The sequence below is a fragment of the Melopsittacus undulatus genome, chromosome 1 (genome assembly GCF_012275295.1).
Source record: "Melopsittacus undulatus isolate bMelUnd1 chromosome 1, bMelUnd1.mat.Z, whole genome shotgun sequence".
In the NCBI taxonomy this organism is placed as follows: domain Eukaryota; kingdom Metazoa; phylum Chordata; class Aves; order Psittaciformes; family Psittaculidae; genus Melopsittacus; species Melopsittacus undulatus.
The window spans coordinates 145,642,110-145,667,253 of NC_047527.1; the positions used below are offsets into that span (position 1 = coordinate 145,642,110).

The following is a 25,144-nucleotide window of genomic DNA, read 5'->3' on the forward strand; positions in this document are numbered from 1 at the left end:
AGGCACACTTGCCACTTGTCCTGCAGCAGGGCTGTAAATTCACCATCCATGGCTAGAGCCCCAGCTGCACCATGGCACTGGAGCTCTGCTGTCTGTGGGGCCTTCATGCCCAAGCAGGGTGATGGCAGCTGGGGCTGATGTCAGGGTTGCTGTAAACCCTGAGCAATGCTGTTCTAACTGGATTAAATGTGTGGAGGCATCACAGCACATCCTATCTCATAGAATGGAACACCCATGGAATGGTTTGGTTTGGAAGAGACCTTAAAGTTCATCCAGTTCCAACCCCCTGTCATGGGCAAGGACACCTTCCACTAGACCAGGTTGATCCAAACCCTGTCCAACCTGGCCTTGAACACTGCCAGGGATGGGGCAGCCACAGCTTCTCTGGGCACCCTGTGTCAGTGCCTCAGCATCCTCATAGGGAAGAACTTCTGCCTAAGAGCTCATCTCAGTCTCCCGTCTGTTAGGTTAAAGCCATTCCCCTTGTCCTGTCTCTACCTGCCCTTGTAAAAAGTCTCTCTTGAGATTTCCTGTTAGGTGCTGGAAGACTGTTAAAGGTCTTTTGCAGAAGCTCTCCATGTAGAAAGTGCTTCAATGACTCAGAATAGGTTTGCACGGTGTGTGAGCCTGGCAGCGTGGGTAGGTCAGTGTATCAGTTTGTTTTTCCTTCCCATTCACAAAGTGACTTGAGGTCTGTAATGCTGAGATGCTTTGAGGAAGGAAGGGGGAGAAAATGGAGTTTACTGGAACACCTTAGTGTGCTGTTGATGCAGCCTCACTCAGCACAGCAGGTGGCTTGGGGGTGTGTTTCTGGGAGCAATTCCTTGCTCCAGAGTTTTGTGTGGGTTTTTACATTGCCTGTGAAGAATCCCAGACTGGTTTGGGTTGGAAGGGACCTTAAAGCTCATCCAGTTCCAACCCCTGCCATGGGCAGGGACACCTTCCACTAGAGCAGCTTGCTCCGAGCCCTGTCCATTCTGGCCTTGAAGAATAAAACTTTCTATGAAAGCTGTGTTAGATTAGGAAGAGACCCTGTGCTTTTATCCCAGATTACTGACAGGAGGGATGTTAAGGAAAACACTGTAGTACATTACTTTCTGCTGTGGGCGAAGCTACTGAGTCTCAAACCAGCTTCTGTGTGGCTGGAGGAAATTCATGGTGGTTGTGGTTGTGACAGGTGAAAAAAGTATGTATGCGATTGAACTTCTCTGAGGATGCCCTTTAAGATGATGTGGCTCCTTGCCCAGTTTTGGGATCACCTTGCTTTATTTCCAGCGTAAATACGCTTTCTTGGTAAAAGCAAAGGGCTATCAGACCACAGGCACTCTGTAAATTTGGGACTAAAATGGATTATATCCATGAGACTTACTGCCTTTTGGAACACAGAGAGAGATGACAAAGCAACGTGTACTTTTGTTGTGTTTAATTTCATGGCTGTTGTGTGCTTCGAAAGCCTTTTAATCTCAGGGGAGTACGATCAAATGACCTTGTTTTGTTTTATACATCTTTTCTTAGCTAAACACTGCTGAACAATAGAACATGTTCCTAAAATCCACTCCTGGGGGTGTTGGTTTTGGTTCTCTTCCTCATTTCTGTGCTTTTGTTGAATTGACAATTTTAGTAGAGTTTTTTCTTGCCTTCTCAGCTACCATTGAGGGCGCAGCAAAAAGTGCTGGTGGGGATGAAGGTCAGGGAGGGATGACAGTCTCCAGAGGTGTGTGATGTGAGGAGATGTTGGTATTGGATGGTCTGGTTGCTGAGGTGCTTTCCCCACTATTGCTGTGGAGAAGCTGTAAAGTTTCGGTGTGCCCTGGTCACGTAAGAGAAGGAGGCAGAATGAGGTGAAATACAGACATCATGAGTGTTGTGGCTAACTTGTGGTTGTCTGTCTCTTTTTTTGTTAGAGATTCATTATTGCATGTTTGGGGAGCCTTCTGTCCTTGCTGGTTAGCTCTCCCTGACTCAGGTTCAAGTTTTCCTTTGTTTCATTGCTTCTCTCTGTATAGTTTTGTAAGGTGGGATTTCTCTTAAATAGGGTTGAGGTTGATGGAGAAGTAGAATATTACTATTCACTGTATTTTGTGGTCTGCTCTTGGGCCATTCAAACTGTGTTGGATACTCAGTCACCTCCAGTATGATACATTGAAATTTACTTTTTGTGGCTGGACCCTACCAGTATCCCAGGTTATCAATAAACTGATAGGAAGTGGAAATATTGGTGGACTGCCACCCATCTAAGCTCACTCAGTGTGAGGATTTTGCAGTGAAGCTGAAGGTCCATTGCTGATGTCTTTTGTTTCTTTTCAGTTTCTTCCTAAGTTTAATAAATATGATGTTTAATCTTACACAGTCTGAAATGTTTGTTGTAGTTAACATTGTTCTTATTTATTTAAACACATGTATTTCAGCACTGAAGTGTATGACAATGTGTAGCCCTACTGGAACATTAGTACGTTGGTAACATGGGTAAGATATATACTGGCTACCAGACAGTGAAACAAATCAATTCATAAAATGTTGACAAAACCAGAGAGGTTTTGGTGGCAAAAAGAGTGTTTTAAAATGTGGCTGATGTTGGTTATGGAACACATGCTGAGTTAACCTCATTGAACTTTTCCCCAGGAATTGATGCGCTTACAATTGGCGGGTCATTATGCTGCTCCACCTGTGTAGTGTTAAGGTCAGTGTGTTTTTCTGATTATAAACCCCATCCATACCATTCCATTATAAATTCACTGCCATTCATATAATGGAATGTGCCAAAGCTCGGAGCTCGTTGCAGCTGCCCCCGGTCCATGTTTAAGATCAAACAAAGTTGTTCAGGTAATTTGAACACCTTTTCAACAACATGTCCAGTCAAGCTTCATTTGAAGTAATCTTTTGTTTGTTTACATTTTGTTCTCTTTCTTTTGTAACCTGCTAAGCATCCATCTGATGTTGGTGTTGGTTTTGTTTTGTGTGGCCTACCCAAGAATTCTTGTTGAATCAAGACATGGTAATTATAAGATCACAGCAAGGAGGTCCTGGGAGCAGCAGGCAACTGTGACATGGCAGTTGCACGCATCCATGCCTAGGCAAAGCACAGAATGCATCGACCACTCACCTTCACAAGGCATTTTCTGAAACCTGCAGCTTCTAACCGTGAACTAATTCAGAGTCATCACGACACACAAATCAGCCATCACGGTAGACACTAATGTGTGAGATGCAGGAATGTGTGACTGGCACTAACCACTTACCAGGGGAACCTTTGAGATCACTTGCATGCATAACACATTGCTGCTGTATGCATCTTCCTGCACAGCTTAGTCTTCTGAATTGCAATGCGTTATCAAAGAGGGCCAGAATGTGCATTCAAGCTTATCTAGTGTTATTTCTGTCACTGAAATGTTGTTATGGTTGGGGCTTTTGTTTGTGTGTTTGCTTCTGCATTTTTCTTTGTCATTAATCATCCATATAACTTCAGTTCTGCAAAGAGGAAGAATTCAGTGAACAGCCATATATGTAATAGGTCATTCTGTTCTTCCAGTTTCATGAGAACGTATCCTTTCTGTGTTGAGTTTTGCACTTTGTAGTAGCCAGTAAGAGCCTCAGGCACTGGCACTTTTACTGAGAGGTGTTTGCAGCCTCTGTGCAAGTTAAGCAGTATTGTCATTGCTGGGGAGATACCTGCAGGCTCTCGATGATGACAACTGAGAGGCTGTGTGACCATATCCAGCAGCACTCCTCCTTTCACCTCTCTGTAGCTGCAAACTCTGTGGGATTCTGCATTAAACATGATGTGACACCTTCCTGGATGTATGTGCTATATACAGTGCATACAGTCTCACATAATGTGGTTAAGAGTCACGGGAAGACTCCAATGCAAAGTAATCCTTGAATTTTCTAGCTTATGAAAACTGTTCACATCCTGACATTTCACGTGCCAATAGTCTGAATGTTGCAGCTATTGCATCGGGTAAGTACATCTTCAGAGGTGAAAAGTATTTCAATGGTTTTCAGTTAGTTCCAAAACTAAATGAAGTTTAGATGATACAGGTCATGGTAGGGTTGCATGGTTTTCTTTTACTAAGCGACGAGACTCAAAGGGCCTGTTTAAAAGCAGAAGGGATACAAAAAGGATCGAGAATAGGGTTTGTTTTAGTAAAGCAGAGTGCAGAATACGTCTAACTTATGAGCAAACCCATGTTTTACTTGGCCTCCAGAAGCCTCCATTTGGCATCATTTTCAAGTTCACCTGTGATAATGAATCTCCCCAATTTTTAAACAGGTGCATTCATCACCACTACCTGAGTGTCTTAATGAATTTGGGCCCTTGCATGCAACACACAGGAGATCCTGGAGGTTGGGTTAAATACACCCCACTAAGAATCCTGCCAGAGATAGATTGCTGACGTGACAACAGGAGGAAAGGATATGAACTACGTGCTACAGCATGTTTAACAGGCTGCGATGATTTGTCTCCTTATAGGGGAGTCTTCTAGTTAAGATGAGTCTGGTTCTCGGTCTACGTGGGCAGCTGTAATCAGATGTACGAAAGCGATGCACATCAAAAGTACTTGACACAAAGTGCTGTCTATTAGATATATCACCTACCTCCTCCTTGCAAGGAGTTTTGATAAGTTTGACAAGCAAACCAGATGCACTATTTAGTCTATAGCAATGAACAACATGTATCTGCAAGGTCATTTACTTGACCTTGCAGATAAGCCTTTTGAGTTACATGTAGGCATTTGAGATAAGTATAAGTAGTGTGAAGACTGGACTGGTACAGGAAATGCTGGACCCTTCCAAATCCTGGGGGGGGGGGGGGGGGGGGGGGTCTGAGCACTCCTCACAGCCCTGTGTTTAAGTACCTAATTTAGTTTCTTATATTAGTTTCCCTATATGTACCCTTTGCTCAACTGAGGAAAGTCATGACTTTGCTGGTATTTTAGGGCACCCTTTTCTGCCCCTTAACTGTCCAAACAGTATAGAAAAGTTATCCTTATACAAGTGCCCAAAGCTCAATGCAGACTATAAGTCTGGAATGGAAAGATACAAATATAGCTGAAAAAAATGTTATGGCACAATGAAAGGAAAGTTTCAGTTAGAAAGGAATTAGTACAATAGTAGATGGTGGTTTCTGCAAGTGATTTTAAAGTCTTCCCTAGATGAGGCGAAGAACAGCATCTTAGCCTTTTGGTTTGTATTTAGTCCTTTAGGGAAGAAGATTGATCTATCACTTTAAAAATCAGCTTCTGTGTGAGCTTCGTGTTTATATTTGGTCTGTCTGTGGCCACTGTAGAAGCACAGAATGTTTTGTGTTAGAAGGGACCTTAAGCCTCCTCCAGTTCCAACCCCTGCCATGGGCAGGGACACCTTCCACTAGACCAGGTTGCTCCAAGCCCCATCCAACCTGGCCTTGAACACTGCCAGGGATGGGCAGCCACAGCTTCTCTGGGCACCCTGTGCCAGTGCCTCAGCACCCTCACAGGGAAGAACTTCTGCCTAAGAGCTCACCTCAGTCTCCCCTCTGTCAGGTTAAAGCCATTCCCCCTTGTCCTGTCCCTACAGGCCTTTTTCCATAGCCTCTCTCCAGGTTTCTTGTAGCCCTTTAGGCGCTGGGAGCTGCTCTAAGGTCTCCCGAGTCTCCTCCAGGCTGAACAAGCCCAGCTCTCTCTCTGTCATTATAGCACATGTGCTTTTATAGTATGCTGTGTATTTACATTAAGACACACAGCAATTTTTTAGTACAAAAATACCTGGTTTTAGTTGATCATGCATGGAGTTCATCCTTTTAATCACACAAGTTATTTATGGAGAAAAGATCAAACATTGTTAGTGTAGAGTTGTTACCTGTGGTTTGTTTAGGACTCAACATAGAGGAAGATTTCAAACATGCTTTTTCAGTGTAGTTCTTGAGCAAGAATAAATAGCAGATAATCAGTTACAAGAATTATGTTTTATAAAACAGAACACACAGGTGGAAACTCTGCTGAAAGCTTTTTCCCAGCCTAAGCATTCCTATATATCCAAAATAAAGCAGTTTGCAACCCCTTTGTCTTACACTTTACTTTGTGTACCCTCTTTGCCTTTCTTTTTGCTAATGATAACAAACAGACATCAAGAGTGTGTTTTGAACTTTGCAACTCTTCTTAGATCTTTGTCTCATAGGCAAAGAGCCAGCAGATCCTCCAAAATCCATTTGGGTGCAAATGACTTGTCAGTCCCTGGGTAAAGGTTGGACTTGATGATCTTAAAAGTCTTTTCCAACCTAGCTGATCCAATGATTCTATGGAAAAGATGGTGGTTAGCCAACCCATGAGCAGGAAAGAACCCCCACGACTTGTCCTGTAGACTCTAAGCTAGGTGCTGGCTGTGCCAGTGAAGGCAGCAGATGGAAGGCTGGAGGAGAGGTGGAGCTGTGAATGAGAGCCCTTGCTCTCCTAATGTCTTCTTAATTAGAATAATATAAGTATTGGCTGGGCTGGTAGTTGTATCTTAATAGAGAAATTAAGAAATAGATTAATTTCTGGCACAACTCCCTCTGCCTGTTTACTGCCATCCCTATTTCCAGCACCAGTTTAATTGAAGGAACAAGTCTCTGTATTTGCTTATGGTCTGACAGCTTTGTAAGGGAATAACTGTACTTCTGGGAAAGCACAAAGGGGTTTAAGGGCACCAGCAGAAACAGATATGTATTGAAAGCCAGCACAACTGAACAATGCTATCATTCCACTTATTACAACAAGAGCTCTTGGAAGGAGATTTGATAAGTTTGCTATTCTTCCCATTCTATCATGGAAGTGAAAGGCTGTGAGTATTTAGGAATTTAATCTAACCTTGAGTGTTTAGGAGTTTAAATGAACCCCAAATGACCCAATGGGACAGGATCTGCTTCAAAGTCTGCTGAAGTCAAGAGGAGTTCATCCATCTCATCCAAGGCATGAGGGATCAGGCCTCTGCTGAATTCACTTCAGAAGAACTGAGAAGTTTTACATAGATCTATACCAATGTGTACGAGCTGATGTCTCTACTGCAGAACATGGGAAACCATGTCTGTGCTGTGTGACTTTAGATGCCACTTTAAATCCTCTTCTTGCTCTACTGACTGTTGTCAGCTAGAATCTCACGGACCTTTTAAAATATCTAAGGTAAAAGGCTTTATCATTTATTTTGGTACAATACAGATACACTTTTAACTTTCAGGATTTCCACACTGAGCACCTCCATTGCTTCCATAGTGTTTTGCAGCTTTACCCCTTTAATGACATGTGGAAGTACTTTGGTTTTGACATGCGTAAATATTTTGATTTTACTGGGAAATGCAAGTCTGTTCTCAAAATGTGGTCCATTGCTTTAAACCCGACTGAAAAGGTGCATTATCTTATGAAGTTCTGTATGGTAAAAGACTAATGAAAGTCAATAAATGTTTAAATCTATTAATATTTAACAATTTACCGAGCTAGCCTTAGAATAAAAAGCAATCTGCTACAAAACAGGGGGGAAGCCGTGTCAAATACATTATCTCTGACTCCTGTGTGAATATATACTTTAATTGCACTGGGACATTAAAAACCATAAATGAGGGTGGTTTCTATACTTTGCAATTTAAATTAGTCCATTCTTCATGACACTGAGTTTCCACCTCTATGAATTTCTTTGCTTCTTGAAGAAAAATTATACCCTTGATGCCTCCTTTAACGTGCGAGATAAAATTCACATTGGGTCTACTAGTAAGCTGGAAATCTGTTGCAGAATCCATGTGGAAAATACAAGTGTATGTTGTTTCATTTGTAACTCAGATTTTTCACAGGGTGAGAACGTGCTGGACACTCTATGGACAAAACCGTAATTAGAAAGAGTGAAGCTAGAAAGGGAATCGTGTTGTGTGATGTATTAGATCAGGTCCAGGTCCTGTTCACATGGAAGTCGCTTTGCTTAGATTTCTGTTATGTTTTTGTACTGGCTTTAGCAATGCCCAAACACCCATCTCTGCTGAGCTGTACACCTGGGGAAAGTCCCTTCTGTGAGTGATGGATTAAACCAGTGAGGCTGTTAATCATTTTGTTAATAGCTCGTCTTCCTGGGTTGATCAGACTTCTCCGCTTGTGCTGTCTCTCCATCTTTTGCTCCCTTACCTAATTACTGTGGAAGCCGTTGGCTAATTCCAAGTGAAAGAAAGAGAAGTAGTTCTCTTGGAGATAATTATGTTTCTACAAGTCTCAGGAGTTGGGGAGAGGAGGGAGACCCAAGCTGGGGCTGGGGGAAAGGCAGGTAGAGCCTGTCCATCACCACTCCAGCAGCTGGGAATGTCACTGGGATTGTCTGTATCTTTGACAGGAAAAAGCTGGAACTTCAGTAAGAGATCTGTTGATGAAGGACAGAGCTCTGCAGGAAAACAGTTTCATTAATTCCACTGCTAACAGGGCTGTTTGTTTTTGTTTCCAGGAATGCTTTCTGAATCAGACCTGAATGTGTTTAATACAAGCATTTGGCTTCTGGTTAAAGGTTAGAAAAATATAGCAATTGAGTTAATTTATCACCAGTATTGAGAGAAGTAGTACCAGAAACAACATTAATGTGTGGCCATGGAGCTAATGCATTACTAGTGACAAATCTGTCAGATTTGTGTCTTTCCTGTTTGCAGGTTTAATGCTGTGGTGGGTTGACCCTGGGTGGATGCCGGGTGCCCACCAAAGCCGAACCTTCCCTTCTTCCTAGACTTGTCTTTGCTCCCAGATTCTCTGCCTCCTCACCCACAGCAGTGCAAGGGGATGGGGAATGGGGAGTTTGGTCAGTTCATCACACATTGTCTCTGCTGCTCCTTCCTCCTCAGGGGGAGGACTCCTCACACTGTTCCTCTGCTTCATTGTGGGGTCCTCCACAGGCTGCAGGGCCACAGCCTGCGCACCGTGATCTGCACCATGGGCTGGAGAATCTCTGCTCTGGTGCCTGGAACATCTCCTCTTCCTGCACTGATCTTGGTGTCTGCAGAGCTGTTCCTCTCACACATTCTCACTCCTCTCTCCAGCTGCAGTTGCTCCAGCAGAGTAACTCTTCCCCCTTCTTAAATACATTCTCCCAGAGGTGGTCCCACTGTTACTGATGGGCTTGGCCTTGGCCAGTAGTGAATCTGTCTTGGATCCCCTTGGCATTGGTTCTATCAGGCACAGGGGAACCTTCTAGCATCTTTTCACAGAAGCAACCCATGTAACCCCCCTGCTACCAAAACATTGGCATGCAAATCCAGTACATACACACAAATAAATTCTTGCACTGCTTGAGAGCCCTTAATGGAAATACTTGCTCTAAAGTCAAGTTTTAACCTCATTGACATTCCAGCTTTACAGCCTAAGGTTGAGTAGCATTTTAACCAGTAATACCATCAGTTTAAAAGCAGCATCTGTGGATCAAAGCGTTGCTTCATTGATTTGTGCATGGAATTGGACAGGAAGCAGTTCTTATTGTCCTTAGGAGACTAGAACTGAGTCCCACACCAAGACATCGAAGCAGCATCTGGCTGCTTGTGTGGCCGCAGCCTTGCTGCCTGGCAATGTGAGTGTCTTGGTCTTTCTTTCAGAACTCAGGTTTAAAGCCTGCAGACCCCTGCAGTGTTCCAAGTTGCTTACCTGTGCAGGCTTCTATAAATACTAGCTAGTTAAACTGTAGACTTTCATCACAACGCCCTAGAACCTAATTGTGGATGGATTTAGGACACTTCCTTGACAGGTGTTGTTATCAAAAAATTAGGTTAAAAAAGTTCTCCTTGGGGCCTTACTTCAAGTGTAGTGTTGAGAACTGTAATTACTTCTCTTCTGTGAGGATTCAGTAGCAGCAAAAAAGCACTGGGTTAAGGCTAAGTGTCCTCAATAAAGTTAAATGTGACTATGGTTTGAACCTTCATTCGGAACCATTCTTATGCTTTTGTCTGTGGGTGAGTGGAACAGAACATCTCCAGTCACCTCTGCAGATGCTCTTCCTCTTTGAAAACTCTCATGAGACCTTTCCAACTGAAGTAATAAAGTAAATTAGAACCTCATGGAGTAGTGTGAGCATTATGCGTGATGACTGTGCTACTATGCTGTGTGACACAGCATAATAGTACCTAATCACTGTATTATGGGTGTACTAGCAGCATAGTAGGTATGGGTGAAGTTCAGATACTGTCAGAATGGGACTTGCCCAGCTCTGTCTGCAGGTCCTGTTTCTCTTGCTGGTAGTCAGTGGAGCTTGTCTCTGGTTGGAGGAGCCTGCACCAGTTTGCTCTTCATCTCCTTGATCTAGTTCTCCTCTGGTTGTTCCGTGCAGCTTCTGCTTTGAAAACCGGCTCTGTGCCCATACTTGTTTTCCAGGGGGAACTATCAGGCTACCTTTCATCTAACCTTGGCTAGCAGTTCCCCAGAAAACCTGCAGCATATAGCTCAGAACTGGCTTGCAGTGATCCAGAGGAAAGCAGTCTCTGAATGCAGCTTCTCTCACGTAAGATTGTTTTTGTGCCCTAGATAAAGCCAGTTCTTTGTAAAACCTGAATCTTGTTCCTCAGCTAGAGACTGTAATACCAGAACTACTCACTCCCTAGTTTCTTTGCTTTCTCATTAATACAATTATAATAGCAATTTAGTATGATTTATGCAATCAAAACATAAGCAACTTCTAATAAAGATGAAGCAGTAAAGAGCAAGCTGGTTTGGAGATAGCTATCTGAGGCTAGTTTTACCTGCCCAGGAAGTGGGAAATCTCACTCTTTAAACTATGCTTTGTGGGTTTGATTATTAAGGATTATTAAGAATAAATTATTGGAGCCAAGGCAGTACTAAACATAAACCAGTTTTCTTTTGCTGTTTTTTTCAGTGCAAAATAAGAACTCTTAATCCTCAAAACCTTTGTTAGAACAGGTTTTTCTTGAAAACAACCCTAAACGCACAGAATGAACTTTAGATAGATGCATTTTTAAAGAAATTATTACAAAAGATAGAGGGATTTTGTTATCATCTCCCCAAGAGTGCACAGACATAAGAAATCAGTCTGTTGAGAACGAGCTTAAATGTGGAAGTCAAACTCTTAATATTGCAAGCAGTTTTCATTCTGCCCTCCAGTGACAGGAGACAAAAAACATGCAGTAATGATGAATATGCTTCAGTGACTGGGGTTCCAGTTTAAATCCATGAGGGGCTTCTTTTCTTTGGAAAAAAAATGAAGTGTGTTGGATTCTATTATTATAATTGCATAGGAAAAACCAGTCAGATACCATGGTCTGAAAGGAATCATGTTTTAAGTGAATCCTAACCTGTCAAATGACATGTTTGTTCCTAGGTTTTGAGATCTTATTCTATGAGTAGTTTTGTGATCTGTGTTCTAAAACGCGACTTGCTGTTCTACATGTTTGTCTAATGGATTTTCCAGCAGAAGAGGTTGTAGCATGGATGAAAACATTTGAAGTGCTTCAGTTAAAATACGACCTCTTGATTTTCCATGTCTGGATTAGCCCTTGTTGACTGCAGCTGTTGATGATACAGTTTCTCCTTTGCATTACAAAGTCACTGAAGTCAGAGGGAGTTCTGCCTTTAATTTTATTAGGATCAAGCATACTCAAGTAGTTGCATTTCTGTATTTATCTGGAGGTAATATCATAATAACAGGAATTCTGGAGCCACTTAGTTGTAAAATGCGAGGGAATATTCTAGGCCTAATTGAAAGGTAGAAGATGGAGCTGAGAGCATGTTCCAAAGGTGGTGTCTGGTTCAGAGACTGGTTTATTGCAATAGTTTGTTGTTGTTTGTAGATCAAAGGAGTGATTGATGTAGGCATGAATACTTGATTGGCTGCTAATACCTACCTGCCTCACTGCCTGAGGAGGTTAAGATACTGACACTTTTCTCTTAAAGAAATACAGATGGGGGTAAACAGCGTGAGGGAGTGCAGGGGCAATGAATGAAATATGCATTTAAAATGTTCCCTTTGCTGTGGAGTGGCGGTCAGCTGAAAAGAACCATGAGTGAAAAGGCCCTTCTTCCATCCCATCTTGGTTTTGTGTGTTTACTGTCTCCACGTGTTAATCCAGTGCCTATCCTATGGGTGGTACAGCAGGTGATGCCTTGTGTCCTTGTCCCTACTTGCCTATGGGTGAGGGGAGGGTGGTGATATTGGTGAGTGAGGAAGAGGAACTGTGTCCTAAAGATAAAAGGGGATGAAGAGGAGAGGAAGAGGCATGGTCACCTGGGAGTATGGTATTGGCCTTGATGTGAGGGGCATAGCACAAGGGAAATGGGGCCCTTGCTGATGGTCTGGAATAAAGGAAGGGAAATCATACGCAGCTCCTGCAGGGAATGGCAATCATAGAGACAGAAATTTTACAAGTCACAGCAGCAATGAACCTCTTGTGGTGTGTGTATATGGGTCCCTTTGCATACAGGAGAGTCCAGGCAGAGAGGGAGGTGTAGGTGGTGGGAACACTGCATGGGTACTGAACTCTGTAGGGTAAATGCTTTGATACATACACACATGAACCTTTTGCTTGCAAAGTTTCATACATGTGTCTGAAGGGAGTTTGATACTAAAGTCTTCACTTTCTGTTTGATTGCTTTCTGTTGCCTTTTGGGGGTGGGTGGTTTATATGTGATAACTGTGCATGAGACCTGTGTAATACATGAGACACCTTTTCTTCTATCTGGTAGCACTGTAGACATCACAAGAGCTTTGTTTTTTAGCTGTGGTAGAATGTATAATACATTCTTACTGGTAGGGATTTTTGTAACTCATATGTCATAAGAAATTAAGAGGTTTTCCCTGTAAAATGATTTCAGAGGAGTCTTTGGACTCTAGGGAAGGGATATGGGAAATGTGGGACTACTTCTGAGCAGTGAAATGACTGTACCTGGCAGTTCTGGGAAACACTGTACATTACTGGATATCTTTCTGCAACTGATATTCACTCTACATCATTTCATTAGAAGTCTGTTATATTTTGGAAGATATCTTCACAGCTTTTCCTGTAAACCTTTGCTACATTTACTGGTACACTTTTGAAAAGGTCTGTACATAAAATGTATACATTCTGCTGAGTATTTTCTTTGATTTCTCTCCGCTTTGATTTTCTCTGGATGTACTGTCGAGTTTGCAGTGTTAGAGCTGCCTACAAAAACAGACTGCTCTTAAATAATCAGGCAGTAGTTTAGTATGGGGTTTTTTAATATGCCTTATTTCTATTCTGCATGCCTGAATGTCTTTGCAGTACACACTTTCTGTTACCCTCAGGAGTGTTTTGCCCACTTATCTTTATATAGATATAAAATCTTATAGCTTGAGAGGTTCATATGCAGGTCTGGCTCCTTCTTATCTAGCTGATGGGGTTTAACCCCAGCCAGCAGCTAACTTAGGATCCTAACAGTCCTTGACTCCTTAAAAAGGTAATAAAGAGAGGTGGAGCTAAATTCTCTCTGGAAAATCCTTATCTCAGTCTCAGTCTTTTTCAGGAGAAGCCTGTTTCTTCCCTTTAAGTATACAGAGAGTCTCGGGAACCTGCATTCCTAAAGTAGGTGACTGAAGTACTCAAAGCTTGAGCTGAGGAATCTGGGCCCCTGTTAGTGCTGTTAAAGATGGTTAATCTTTTGCATGGGTAAAGTGCTTGAACTGGTTATAAAAATCCAACCAGGTAAGAGATGTCTGTTACTATATGCTGTGCAGAAACTGCACCAGGGCATCCAACACAGACAGGGCTTCTCAGTAGGAGTATCTGTTGATCACTTTACAGAAGAGCATCAGTGTTTTCAGCCTCCAGAGAAGAAGAGTCCCTGTTCTTACTTCCTGCCTCCTAACATCCCTTTGGAGTTAACAAGCATTCCTGGGAGACCAGCAGAGTCCAGCTGTGCAGTGGACCTGATGAATGCAGTGATGAACCTTAAATAGATCATTGTGGAGGCACACAGGCTTTTGGAGACAGCTCTCTACTGGGTGTGATGCTTCTCTACTTTAAACAGTAGGGTAAACCAGTACCAGTGCCTAGTAGAGAATGGCTGCTTTTCTTCTTTCAGTGATTATTGCTCATAAACATTATCCTTGGGTTTGAAAAGTTGAGGAATGGAGAGTTTCAGTCTGCAGCAGCACAATCACCAGGACTCTGTATCTGTGAAGCTGGTGTGGTCCACACTGACCTTTACAGGCATGAGGATGCTTGTAACAGAGGGGTGTTGTCCTACCAGTGAGTGCTTTATCTTGCACTTGTTGAGAGGTGGTCACTGTCCTGCTTCTGTCTGGTACCACAGCAGCACTTCTCTGCCTGCTTCTGATGTTTAAAACCAACCAAGTAAAAAATACATAGTTCTTATTATGTGCATTGTAGAGCACCAGCAAACGCAAGTGTTGTGGGCTTTCGAGTATTCGATAGTAGCACATGAGCAAATCCTAAGGTTATTTCTTCATTTTCATAGTGTGGAAAGACGAGAGTAAAGCTGTGCAGTATTGTCATGTTTTAAGATGTTACCATGTTGAGTCTTCTATTATTTCCTTGTTCTCTTTTTGAGATGTTTCTACTGCATGTTTACCACATTCTGGAGTACCTGAATGTGTCATTTAAAAACACTGGCAATGTTTTCAGGCCTTTTTTCTGTAACAGGTAAGTCAGATGGCTGCTTCTCATCCCTTGTGCCAAACTGCCGAGACAAGGCTGTTTTCAGTTACTGATTTCAAGAGAAATTAAGAAATTGTCTTTTGCTGCATTCTGTTGCAGAAACTTCCCAGTGCTTCATGTAGTGAACTTGGGTGGCTTATCACTGTGCAAATGTGTTGAATTTAGGGTTGTTAATCGTTCCTTGCTAGACAGAAGTAGGCTACCATGTAGAAGCTTGGAGCAATCTCAGCTAAAGCTGGTAAAATGTCACCTTTACCAGAAACTTGTTTCGTTTATATCCTTCCAGGAGTACAAATCTTAATTCTTGGAATCATGTAATTGGAAATACGATGTGCGTATCTTTCAGCGCGCTCTCTTGGATTCATTAGACAGCATTCTTCTTTACTTCTTCCAGAAAGAAAAGGGAAAACAATATCTTTTTTTTCCCCTTTTCTGAATTCCAAGAATTTCCCTCCAGTCATTGCTCCGTATTCCAGCTTCCATCTGCTTGTGCCCAGGAGATTGTGTAAGTGCTCTCAGAAAATGTGGACTGCTCTTAAATGTATTTTTCCTTTGTAGATGCTAAGAGTGCCCCTGGTTACCAGGCTGCCAGCTTCTGCTGCCTTATGACTAACAGACCTACATCAGGAATCAATCCCAGGCACCAGCACTGAACCTTGCTGGGTTGAACTCGAGGCCAGCTCTTTCATTTTGATTCTCATTTGTGCAATGATTTGCACATCATTGAAGCAAAGTTAAATGTAAGAGGATACATTAACATAGCAGTGCAGCTAGGCTGGAAGCACACAAAGGTCAGAAAATGGAAAAATGAGCTACCTAATAACGTCCATTTGCTCCACTGCTGATGTATAATAGCTTTGCTTTTCGATTGCTGTTTATTATAGCCATGTAAATATAGATATATTCTGCCTTAGATGTGCAATATTGAGTCAAATGCACTTGAAGCTCTCTAGTGTTATAATGGCATATATCCCTCTGAAATGTTTGCAACCTTCATTTCAGTCTTCCCAAGAGCAGCAGTTTCATCTATGTGCTCTACAATATCTTTCAGGGAAAAGGGGGTCAATAGATGATGGAAGCCTGTGTGTCCCTCATGCTGTTAAATGATTACTTTGGAGCACTGAGAAAACCAGTGTTGTGCCTCTCAAACAAATGGAGAACTCCAAACCCTTTGACTTCATAGCATTCTCCAATCCCAAGCTTGATGATTTTCATGTTGTGTTCAGCACATGAGCCGGGACTAAGTTTTTGTCATCCAGCCAATTCATCCTTTCATACAGGCTGTTAGTACCTTCTATTGCTGTTAGTACAGTATCCTTGATACAAATGATCCTAGCTTCCTGAAAGCTGCTCAGAAGACTTCTGCTGTCAACTTACCACTTTCACCAGGTTACCCTATGTTTTTTGTATCTGCCTTGGCTCCTCCTTGTCTTTTACAAAGCACATAGACTCTGCAAATGAGGGATAAAAGCTCATCAGGAGAACCTTCATCTCTGGAGCAAACACGACTGACTCCACATCTGATTTGCCTGTGATGTCAGACTTCACTACTGGCCTATTAAATTTTCAGGTGGATAAATGTGCTGCGTCCCAACCTTCCTGCCACACCAAACCATCTCACTGTCTTTCTCAGTACTTTCCCTTGAAACTCTGGTTGCAATGATGCTTGCAGACATGTGAATGACTGCATGTGTCCCAGTTTGAGCTCACTGTCATGCTGGCTAGTGTTTTCACCTTGTTCCCTTTAACTTCTTCATCTGCCAATGCTCCAGTGATGGGTTTTATTTCAATCATATAGTGTCTTTGGTATGGACAGTAAAAGTCTGTTGTATCACCATCCTGACCGGCACAAATACATCTGCTCTGACAAAGCGGCAATAGGAAGTAACAGTGTCAGTCCAGATATCTGAAAGACAGCTCTTAATTGTCTGAACAGGTGAGTTGCATCCTTGCAGATGCTTAGCTGAGACCTATCTTCTGTATGGCTAAAGTATCACTTACCTTTCTGGAATGAATTAAAATGATAAAGTCCCTGATATGGAGCCCTTCAGCTTTCCAGGGGAAGTTGCTGCACAGTCACTCTGAACCCCATGGTGAAATTCAGCTGGTAGTAATGGTCTGCGACTCTCCAGCCAGAGGGATTCTTCTTGCCTCAGAGAGGGATGTGCTAGGGTTTTCTCAGGTGGTGAAGGAAGAGTCTCTCTGCTGTCCCAGTGCCAAACAGCAACTGGAAAAGGAGAGAGATGTCAGTGGGAAAGGGAAAGAGCGTGGAAAGAAAATCTGTTATTTCTTGGTATTAGTGATTAAAGGTTTTCTGTGTGTACATTTTTGAGATCAGTTTTCTTTACAATCAGATCTCACCTGTCATTTCCTTTGCATTTATATGAGGATTAAAAACCCTTGAATTAAGTTTTGACCTTTGTTTTCCTTAGATGGACTGAGTGACACAAATAAGGTAAGTTCTGCCCTCAGGTAATGCTCTAAAAATCTCATTTTGAGCAGGACTTTTATGTGGCTGGCTGATCTTCAGAGAGCTTTCCTGAACTTTGTGACAATCAGGAGGGCCAGTGAGAGGGAGAACTATCCCTTCAGCTAGTTTTGCTCAGCACACTAATACTTTATAGCTAACTACTTATTGTCCTAGCTGTCTTTACACAAAAGGGTATTAAAAACCCAAAATTACTAAATTAATTGGAGTAAATGCTTATCTCTGCTAGAGTAGCTGATAGCAGTAGAAAACCTAGGTGATACTTGCATTTCCTGACATAATGTTAATTTAGAAGTTGTCTTCTTATACAGGTAATTGAAAATTGCTTGTGTGTTGTTTTACATATTATGTATGTCCAAATGAGGAATGTAAGGGGAACGACCTTTGTATTTGCTCCTTGATGTGTTAAAAACTAAAGTGACTGGACATCAGTGATATTGTACCTCCTTGTCACTCCATTCCTCCTGTCCTAGGAAAGTTCAGACATAGGAAACAGCCAAGTGCATCACTCACCAGTGCAGTGTTGGCACCCTCAGCTTAGGACAAGCTTGAGCTCACATGTTGAGCATACCCTATGCATGATGCACTTAAGTGTGACAAGATGCAGAAACCTGGTAATCTAAGACAAAAAGGTTAAACAGTGTAAGGAGAAAACCACCTTTCCTCTTACCATGCATAAACACCCTGAGTAGCAAAGGCTATTCTCACTGCTAACCCTCATAAAAGTGTTGAGGGGAGTGGGTGGAAAATGAAGCTTGGGGGTCATTTGGTACAGAAAGTCCATGGGTGGATATTCCCCTAAAAAGACTGGCTGTAGAAGCAGCTCTGAAGTGACTGTTTCGAGCCAGGAATAGAGAGGGATTTGTTTCTGACAGCCGACTGTGATCTTGAACAGTCTTCCAGTATCTGAAGGGGGCTTACAGGAAACCTGGAGAGGAACTTTTTACAAGGGCCTGTAGTGACAGGACAAGGGGGAATGGCTTTAACCTGACAGAGGGGAGACTGAGATTAGACACTAGGAAGAAATTTCTCCCTGTGAGGGTGCTGAGGCGCTGGCACAAGGTTCCCAGAGAAGCTGTGGCTGCCCCATCCCTGGCAGTGTTCAAGGCCAGGTTGGATGGGGCTTGGAGCAACCTGCTCTAGTGGAAGGTGTCTTACTGTGGCTGGGATTCTTATCACCAGGGCTTGGGGGCTGTGTAAATGCTTCAGAGAGTTGCATGGAAAACATGCAAAACCCATAATAAAATGTGGAGTGACTGTCCTTCCTAACCTCTTTTCTATTTATTCACACAGCCATGCTTGTATTTTGATGGCGTTACTTAATCCAGTTAATTGTGTGTGACTGTGGTCCTGTTTGTGTGGGATTTTTTTCAGTTTAGGGATTTTCTTTTCTGCAGATTGATGTATTTGTGTGGGATCAGTGCTGGAAATACGAGCTACTCAGATTTCTGGAGAATGTAACTTTCTGGGTTGCTTTCAGATTAAGCCATTTGTTCCACTGGCATCAGCGTACAGGAATATGGGAATTTATGGAATTAGAACATAGCGATGAATTTACCATTTGCATTAAAACTGCTTAAAGTCAGGCTGAAGCTGAAAATAATGAAATGTTTATGTCTAATTTCATTTGGAAGTCTGCAGTTAATTGATACTCTACATCCATTAACATTCAAAAATGAAAGTATCTGCAGAACCACTACTCCCTGGAGTAATTTGTCACGAGAAATAAAATGTCTACTTTTGTACTGAAGCAGCTTTTGGGTAGCATGCTATGAGTGAAGTAACCCATGTTAATGGTACAGACTAATCTAGAAGAGGGTGCTTGAAGTTCTTCACATTGCTATTTCCCCATTATTCAACCCCTAGTAGTTGTCTTGGGTGCTGTTGTGACAGAAGATGCTTTCTTTGTTAAGACACTCCTGTTGGTTTTAAATTACTGACTCGAGTGTGAGAGTTGTGTGTGTCCATAAGTGCTTCCCAGATTAGAAAATGTTCACAGCATGGGAGCCCCTGCCTTTTGATGAGAGATGCATTTCCTGATCACAAGGAATATTGGTCTTTATACTATGAAATGAACTCTCTATTCAGACAGTGAATAAACACAACTGAGAAAACAGGCAGCAAAGACATGATTAGATGCATAGTAAATGCAACGCTATGTACTTTCCTTCCTTCCCTTATTCCTGTATCTCTAAGGTAGCCTTTTGCATTCCTAGTTTCAGTCTTGCCAACATATAATGTAAGGTGTAACATTCCTGTTGGAGCTATTTTTGCTTATAAACCCTGTTTAATGCAATGAGTGAGGATTTGGATCAGTGGACTGTAAGCATTGCAAGGCAGCATTTGTAAAGTGACAGCATATTCTTGGGGTTCAAACATGCCACTTGAAGTGTTTGCTCTTTTTACAACATTAATGCAAGAACCCTAAGGCACAATAATAGGTTTCTTAATGATTGCACAAATATTGGTATTAATGAAGAAGTTATTTTTTCAGGACTTCCTGGTCTTCTGTGCTGCCACAGCCTTAACAAAGCAAGGGTTAAATAACTGCTTGGCTGGACAGAGAAGCTGTGATTTTTCTTCTGCTTAATTTGTTTGAGTTCAAAGGGATGATTTGACTTCTGATCATGTGAAAAGCATTTCATAGCATACTGGAAAGCTGTCTGGTTTTGTACCTGATGGACTTGACAGCATGGTTGGCAACAGTGGGATAATGGAAGGCTGGTGAATAATGAAAAGCCAAGTGATTGAAATTGCAGAGCTGCAGGGAGAGAAGAAGGAAAGCTGGGAAGGAAAATGGCAAAACCAAACAGGCCAGAAGGAAGGGATAACCAGTATTTTGATCACTATCAGAGCATGTCTCCACATCAGAATTTGACCCAGTCATAACTCAAGCATTTTCCGTCTGCCAGCTCACAAGAGCTCTTAACTCGTGCGCTGTGACGCATTTTGTACAAGTCACTCGGCTCGCCTTGAGGAAGGAGGGTAGGTTGGAATTTAAATAGTTTTACAGCTGCTGGGATGATGACTCCTCTGCAGTAACCTGCTGGATTCCCATTAATTGTCCAATGCATTCCAAAGTCCTGCTGGATTGAGTGTGCATTGTATCTCAGCCTACTGCAAAACCAGAGCAGAGCAACAGTGTTGGAAGCTTAATCAGCTGTACTGAGAGACACTGCAACACTTAGTTTGTATTTACACTTCAGTGAAGACACCCCTGTTTTGGTAACAGGGATACCTCCATTTTCCTGGCACTCACTCTTCAGATCTCTAGCAGGGAGGAAGAGCTCTTACTCATTGCTAACCAGTGTCTTCAAATGGGATACGATCTCTAGAGGGATTGTGCTTAGGAAGGACTCCTCTGTGAATGTACCAAGAATTACTGGGGAGAAGACTTAACTCCAGGTGTCAAAAGTGGGAAGACTGTTTCCTGAGACTGAAAGAGAATGGCTCTCTGGTAGCTTGATGGTTGCAATGTTTGTGTCTGGATGCATGTGTTAACATAAAGGAAGCCAGCTACTATTAATTTCCTCATCCACTGCCAATTGTAGCTTACTGCAGTGGTGCAAGGCTTACTCTTACACTTGTCATGCTAAGCATTAGAGAGCAGGAGCTGAGTTAGCACTGTGTTTCCTGGTATACCTTGTCGTGCCTTCTATGCTCTTTTCATGCCTCCAATGCCGAATGGAAAAAGATCTGCTCCTTTCTCATTCTGATGTACCACTTCTCCTGAGCTTTGATATCACTGAGAAATGAATACTGCTGTAAATACCCTGCTTTCTTTTTCTCTTTGCAGAATCTGTACCAAAACAGGTTCCTGGGCCTGGCAGCCATGGCGTCTCCATCTAGGAACTCACAGAGTCGGCGCCGGTGCAAAGAACCTCTCAGATACAGCTATAATCCTGACCAGTTCCATAACATGGACATCAGGAACAACTCCCACGAGACGGTCACCATTCCTAGGTCTACCAGCGACACAGACCTTGTCACTTCAGACAGCCGGTCTACGCTGATGGTCAGCAGCTCCTACTACTCCATCGGGCATTCGCAGGACCTAGTGATATACTGGGATATAAAGGAGGAAGTGGATGCAGGGGACTGGATTGGCATGTATCTCATAGGTGAGTCCCTCTTACTCCTTCCCATTTGAGTTTCTTGCTGCTTTTTTTAGTTGTAGATGCTAGGGAAGTATGAGCTAATGGTAATAATGTGCTGATACAGCTCCATGAGTGTAGTCTTCAAGTGGGTTTATGTATTACAAGCGTTTTTTCTGCTCCTGCATTGCTGGTTGCAGTCCTGACACTCACTTTTTCTTCAGCAGAGATATGAGGAGGCTTTCTGCAGACAGAGTCTTGAAATTTCAAGATATTTTCATTTGAAAGCCTTTTGGATTTGGGGGAAATCTCTCCTGTATAAAGACAGCCTAGTATTTTCAGGGTTTCCTCTTGAGTCCTTGAGTAATCTGTGACAGATGAGAGGTTTTACAAGTCAAGAACATGAATCATTTAAAAACCTTGTGAAACAGAATAACAGAAGGCCTGTTTCTGTATAGCCAAAGGCTGTTTTGATATGAACAAGAATTACAGACTGAGGCAGTCTGGAACTGTCCCAAAGAGTTCTGTTGTGATAGGTTTTATTTATACTGGAGGCTGTATTCAGCTATGTATATTAGTATGTTTTTGGCATTTGAATCTAGTAAATTCAGTCCGACATAAGAGTAATAAATGGTTTCAATACACTTTTTACCTGGTTGGGATTGGAACAGATGATCTTAAGGTCCTTTCCAACCCTAACTATTCTATGATTCTATATGGTTTAATGTGAGGTGTCCCTGCCCATGGCAGGGGGCTTGGAACAGATGATCTTAAGTTCCTTTCCAACCCAAACCATTCTGTGATTCTATGATTCTGTGGTTGTTTCACATCACTATAAAATTAGTGGGTATTTAAGCTGGTTTGATTCCTATGGAAATAGTCCTGCTGCCTAGACTGAAGTCTGTGTTAACTCTTTGCTTTCTGATAAGTTTGAACATGGTTGATTGGTTTCAGACACTTTCCTCTATGGATTAGAGGGCTTAAAAATATTAAGTTTCTAAATATTCCCTAAAAAACAGTGACTTGATGAAGAAGAGAAACTCAAATTGGTGCCTCCACAAAGGGAAATGTTAGTAAAACGTGGCCTATATCAATTTGAATAATAGTGCCTAGCACTAAGCATGTTTTAGTTCAAATGGCAGTTTCATCTTGTTCAGATAGCGAACCATAAACAGGTAAAGCATACAATGTTGTGAGTTGGGCTTTTGGAGCAATCACAGGGGGTATTGTAGGGAGCTATGGTATTACTTAAGTGTTTTAGTGGCTAAAACCAGAAGTCTTGGCATCACATGCTGAGAATATTGAGAACACAAATGTTGGTGACACAGGGGATGTGAGGAGGTACTGGATGGGAGGTCTGAGCACGTAGAGGAAATCTGGTGGCACGGTGTTAGGCACTGGATATTGAGTTCACGGTACTGGAGAAGCTGGGGGAAAGGGGGAGATGAAGGTGGCTGTTTAGGATGTGGAGGGCAAGGAATGGGCTTTTCACTAAGCCAGGCTGCAGTACTTGTTCCTGTGAGTAACCTCATAAAATACCCTGCTTTAGGCTTCTGAAATGTAAAGTCTTTCAGGAAAAAAATTAGAGACTGGATTTAGAATAATGGAATCATAGAATAGTTAGGGTTGGAAAGGACCTTAAGATCATCTACTTCCAACCCCAGTCTTGTTTGCCTGGACAGAATTGAGTTTACAGTTGAGCTTGCAGTTGAGTGTTTTATTGGAACAGATGAGAAGACAGCAGCCCTCAGTACTAGTCACTAAGAAATACTCTAAGCCTATTCTGCCATAGCACAGGCAACTCATGAAGGATTGTATTGCTTCAGTAAAGAGACAAGGCATACCTTCTGGTGGTCCGAAGTCAACAGACAGTGCATAGAGCTGTTTCACATCAACTGAACTTGTTGAACCGGGTTTCATGCCTCAGACATCGTATCTGGGGCTGTGAAGACACGTTCTAAATTCTTTTGATAGGTAACCTGAATACACAGAGGTTTAAATGGGCAAAAGAAAATCTACCCTGCTACTCCTGCTTAATTTACCGTATCAAACAGGATGTTGCTCCAGACACCCCAGTAAATTAGAAGTGTAAGTTGTGAAGTGAATCCTTGCCCCTGCTGGCTGAATGCCTGGTGTTAATGGTGAAAGTCAGTGGCTCGTTCCAAGAAACACCGCTGCCAAATGAAAAATGAATAGTGTGTCCAGTCCCTAAGAAACCGACAGACCCTTGGTGTCTTTGAAGGTGTTTTGTCTCCAGCCTCTCAGGTTCCCAATCAAAATGACTGAGGAAATAGAAAGTAGCAGCACTTCTCATTCCTTTTTCTTGTCTTCTCTTCTTCCCACTCCTCCCTTCCCAGAATGTAATGTAAGGTGAGCTTTGGTGTTTTGGTTCTCTTAAAGAACGAACATAGGAGACCATGGGAGATCACTTGGGTTTTGGTGTTAGCTTAATGTGGAAAACACTCAGAATCTTGGAAGTTAACTGGCCCTATGGCTCTATTCACATTAACAAAGTAGGGGGAACCAGTAGGAATGGGCAAAACATCTGCTAAATGCATTTCAGGGGCTTGGCTTTAGAACAGTCTCAAATCTGGCAGACTGAATGCCCTTGAATTGATGTAGTGCATCTTTCAGTGTAGCATTGTCAGGACAGAATCAAGTTTGTGTGCCCAAAGATCACCGCATAGTCTGGTGGAGACAAAGTGGGGACAACTGGAAGGGTCGTAACAAAAGCATGCTTCTGACGTGGAATAAACCCCTGTATTCAGTGTCTGTGACCAGTCCATAGGGATGAGAGATCGAGACACCCCTAATGGCTTAGATTTGTGTTTGCTTTTGCACAGATTTTATGAGCCTTCACTTGTGTTTGGAGAGGGAATGTTCCTGGCCTTGTGGGTATGACCTTCACAATGTAAACTGATACATGACTATGTTTTGAATTAACAGCCAGACTGGAACAAGAAAACCAGGGAAACTATTGAGCTTTTCCCAGTCTGCTCAATAGAAGATTAGTGTTGAAGCCTATTATTACTGCTTGCATGGCAACACTGTTAACTCTTGCTTTGCTTCTGGTTGTTCTAATGTTTGTCTCAAAGCCAGCTTGTGGATATAGCCCCATCTTTGTTGTGATATTTGGGTTGATGAAATCTGAGCTGAGAGATTCGAATGTAGCAATATTTAATATTGTGGAGAGTCATGAGAACAATGGGAAATTATTCTTATCCTTGGGGTATCAGGTATAGATTTTCTTTAAAACTTGGTATTGGGAGCATTAGAGTTGGTATTTGTTATTTGTCTTGAGGGAGCTCCTGGGTATCCCAGGAAGGGACTGTGTAAAAGCAGAACAGCATGCAGTTCTCACCTTAGAGGAGTTTAACCATTCTAGGAGATGGCTCCAAATAATTTTATATGAGTGTTGGTTTTGAAACACATAAAACTCACTCTGTTCCCACCACTGCTGCCATCACTAGAATTTTGATGATAGCCCATAAACTGCAGGCTTCAGAACAAAGATGTTCCAAGTCTGGGGAAATACATATGATAAAAAAGGCTTCCAAAAGAAAAAGAGCCAAAATCATATAGCCCATGTGTTTTGGTACCATGGGGATGCTACTCAAAGGGTGAAGTAACCCATAAGAAGAGCTTAAAGGAATCCTCCCTCTATGGAAATTCTGGCAGCTTGCTCCTCACGTGAAGGAGCCACAGCCCCTTTTATCACAAGGTATCTGTTTTTTCCACTCTTCAATCCATGTGCACGTTCCTAAGGGTGGCCAAGTGGGAAGCAGTCTTTGCAGAAGCAGTTAAAAGCTGGATTTAAATGGATTATGCAAATTAATTTTGTGCTTGGTCTCAGAAAGGCAGCAAGTCATTCTCTTGTAAAACAGTGCAAAAAAAGTGTGGTCATTTGTGCCATGGCAAGAAATAGTATGGGGTATATCCACCCTGTAGCTG

At 42.3% G+C, this 25,144-nt stretch overlaps 1 protein-coding gene across 1 annotated transcript in view; it reads left to right on the top strand.

The window, feature by feature from the left end:
* The window catches only part of HECW1 (HECT, C2 and WW domain containing E3 ubiquitin protein ligase 1), a 248,112-nt gene that overhangs the window by 59,087 nt on the left and 163,881 nt on the right, over nt 1-25,144 (top strand). Inside the window, exon 2 of the mRNA XM_034062430.1 lies at nt 20,896-21,220. Coding sequence (XP_033918321.1) covers nt 20,896-21,220 — 325 coding nt within the window. The remainder of the gene's footprint in view (nt 1-20,895; nt 21,221-25,144) is intronic.